The sequence below is a fragment of the Fusarium odoratissimum genome (assembly GCF_000260195.1).
Source record: "Fusarium odoratissimum NRRL 54006 unplaced genomic scaffold supercont1.198, whole genome shotgun sequence".
In the NCBI taxonomy this organism is placed as follows: domain Eukaryota; kingdom Fungi; phylum Ascomycota; class Sordariomycetes; order Hypocreales; family Nectriaceae; genus Fusarium; species Fusarium odoratissimum.
This window is the reverse complement of record NW_022158884.1, coordinates 1-3,456: the sequence shown is the minus strand read 5'-3', so window position 1 is coordinate 3,456 and position 3,456 is coordinate 1. Positions and strand designations below refer to the sequence as shown.

The 3,456-nt window shown below is 46.7% G+C and overlaps 1 protein-coding gene across 1 annotated transcript; it reads right to left on the bottom strand.

The window, feature by feature from the left end:
* Positions 1-302: 302 nt before the first annotated feature.
* Positions 303-1,880, bottom strand: FOIG_16814 (uncharacterized protein). The gene is made up of 2 exons (XM_031218292.1): positions 1,699-1,880; positions 303-1,615 (listed from the first exon to the last, which is right to left on the bottom strand). Exon 2 carries the CDS (start codon positions 1,443-1,445, stop codon positions 606-608), a length of 840 nt encoding a protein of 279 aa, XP_031051994.1. The 5' UTR covers positions 1,446-1,615; positions 1,699-1,880; the 3' UTR covers positions 303-605.
* Positions 1,881-3,456: the final 1,576 nt, after the last annotated feature.

Genomic DNA, 3,456 nt, shown 5'->3' with positions numbered 1-3,456 from the left:
ACTTTCCTTTTTTTACCCTACGTTTTCCATTTTTATCTCGCAATGCAATACGGCACCATGCATCGCGTAGGTCACATGACGAGTATGGAATGCGAGAAGGTTGGGGATTAGGCAACAAAACAATGCAGGGCTAGGTGACCCAATCAAAGAATTCTCCGCCGCTTGGGACCTCTCTAGCCAAGTGAACTCGGCAGTGAACTCACTGTGATGTCGCTGTGAAGTCGCTGTGAACTCGGCGTGAACTCGGCTGTGCACTCACTGTGAACTCGCTATGACCGAAAGTGGGGTATCCTTTTATCCCTGCGAGATATCTTAACACTAAAGCTAGGATTGATTTGATGGTGTCAGGTACCTATGGCAAGGACATGGTTCGGAACCAGGTTATGGCGTGTCTAATACTATAACCAAGGTGCAGAAGGTCTTTGTAACCACGGGTCAAGCGGGTTGGCGACGATCTAGAGCCTCCTACCGACGTAGATTAATTGATTAGATGGAACGCGTCTCTCCATCCTTCCATGATCCATGAAGCAATACCTGGACTTAAAACAGCATGATAGAAATCAAAAGAAGAAGAGAACAGAAAAGCTCGCTGAAGCCCCCCTATCTTAATACATCTCACATGCCAAGATTCCAACACGAACGGGATGCGGTCGAAGAGCTTGGCGATGCCCAATCAGAAGTGAGATCAAGCCTTGAAGAAAGTTAACGAACGGTAAGAAAGTGTTGGTTGCGTCTTCTTCTGGGTTTTCCGAAACTTCTTCCCATGTAGCCTCTTCTCGTGGCAAGCGGCGCCAATCTTTGTAGTCGACTTCTACAAGTCGATACTTATCCATCTTGAAAACATGCATATCGGCCTGGGCGTTTGTTGTTTTTGTTGAAGGCACCCACTGTTTTCGTTTGATGTTGTAGTTCACTATCCATATTGTCTCTAGATTGCCAGCCCTTGCGCCTTGCAAGGCGCATGAACACAGGAAGTTCAGAATGTCGGTGGATGGGCATATCCTCCTGTTGGAGAACCAGTCGGCGTGATACTCCCAGCCAATATGCCGCATCCCGAGGCCCCACTTCCCCAAGCCTGCCTCTGGTCTATTGTTGCATGGAGTAAAGGACGCCGATTCGAGAGGATGAAGCTGAAAGATAACGAGGTCATCTGGAGCGCACAAAATGTGTGAATGTTCCCTTAAATCAATTTCTCCGGAAGTCAATGAATACGATGTTTTGCGTCCCGTGGCAATCCAAGTTGAGCCTTGACTTAACAGCCCACAAGCGCCACTTCGCCTCTGCCTCTCCTCTAGACAAGCGGCGTAACGGGACTCTCTGCATGTCTTCCGCAGATTCAGACCGGTTACGTACGAAGAAGGGTTACCACCTAAATGCGACTCCATCTCTTTCCTCGAATCGCTAGAGGTGTTTGGGAAAGGACTGACAGGCCATGTTGGGGGCATGAGGTAGTGATCCTTTGGCCAGTTACTCAACAGAATGCCATAGCGATTCACTCGAGCTTTGCCGGCATTTAAGAGACGAAAGAAGTGAACTCCGGGGCTTGCCGGCGGCAGAGCATATCTCCAGATCCTGATCCTCAGCTCAGGCGGGAGCTGCTTAAAGAAAACGAAGTCTTCAGGCATTTTGATTAAGATAAATGATTAAGACCTTCACGCTGGTAGAGCCCAAGGGATGCCGGATCAGCCTTATACTTACTATCTATAGCTGCTCTCACCCCTTCCAAATCGGAATATCGTAGACATAGAAAACTTGATTGGTCTATTCTGGGGTAAAGGAATATGCCAGTGGTTCAACCCTAGTGAAACTTTGCCTATTGGCGTAGTCAAGACGAGGTTCTGAATGCAAGCCCTTATACCGCAGCAGTAAGGAAAAGAGTTGTTGCTGTGAAAAAAATCAAGACGTAAGAAGGACCGAGTCAATTAAGCCCGCAGTGTGCGCAACTTAAGTACTACAGAGCGACTTGAACGTCATCATTCAATCCAGGGGAGCCGCTGATGAAACATCAAGGGAGGGAAGGGGGTTGGGCCAGGAGGTAGATTTGTCTTGATAGCAAGTACAAGTAAACTCTCAACTATGTTGCGAAACACATCTTAACGCGTTTCTTGACCTAAGCCTTCGACCCATTGTATGCTATAGCATATCCATTGTACGGAGAAAGCTTACTTCAATATTAGTTATTAATCCACTTTCCCTATACTATCTTACGCCTGAACATATCTACGTAGAGCAGATCGATGACTATATTGTGAATATTGGGTACAGTTCTTTGGACGGTAGGGAATTATGGAGACCCGCAGCTCGTCTCATACCTGGAAATAGACAAAGAGTCTAAATGTAATAGGTACGTTTTGTCATGCAGGAGTTTAATATCAATCAGAATCTTCCAAAAGCGCGCAGAAGGCTTCCCATCAGTAAGTATCCCATGCAATTGCATGAAAACTAGTACGTAGGTCCAAGGATGCTTTTGTCTAGAGCTCGTGAGAATGTTAATGATTAGGCTGAATGAAAAATGGTACTATTTCTGGAACAAGTCATCGATTAGACAACCACTTTGCGGCAGTGACATAAGGAGCTACCTCCGGGTCAGAGCCTTGGCTGCTGATTGATTTTCAGATGAAAGCTACCAAGGGTCGAGAAGAGGTATCCATTGAGTTGACCAAAATGAACTTTTCTTCTTAGTTTAATCAACCGAGTGGAGAGATATGGATCTAGTTAGAATGTCATACTCCTTTTCCGAAAATAGAGAGGCTATGCTTGATGGTATGAATAATGGACTGGGATTTTGTGAAAAGGCAGGGAAGGTGGGAGCGGGGCCTCTCGGATAGTTCAGGCCAGCATCCGGTGCAAGGTCCCCTGGTCGTGAATTCACATTAGTCAACTGTACATTTCACAAATTTCTCCACTGTGACCAAAACCCTATTCCATTTTCTCACTGGATCTGGTACCTTTGTTCTCCTTGATGCACCCTTCACTATCTAGTCGAGTCCATCTACATGCATAGGGATTCCTCAAGATTTCACGGCCTGCCAATTTTCTCTGTCCCTACAAAAAGGGCATCAATAATCATGGCCTGCTGAGCTATCTGCTTGCCATCCTTTCTTAACTTTTCCATGGACATAGCATAAACTGCGCTGTAACGAATAAACATATTCGATCACAAAAGGATGCCCGTCGCTCCTACATCTATGTGGCCCCATGCCATGAGTCTATCTTCTGATCGCGTGTTGCTACGGCCGCATCGATGCGACGACTGTACGTCCTCGTCACTACTAAACCATCCACCCTATTGTGGCCCGTCTTGTTTTGAGGACTCTCCCTCGAACTTGGACTCAGCATGCGGGTCACCAATGAGCCAACAAAACCCTAGCCTCCGTCGAGACTATGCCACAAGTAATATCACAGTGGCTGGACGCGAGTTTGGTTGCAACATATGCGTTGAATACAAAGAGGCGG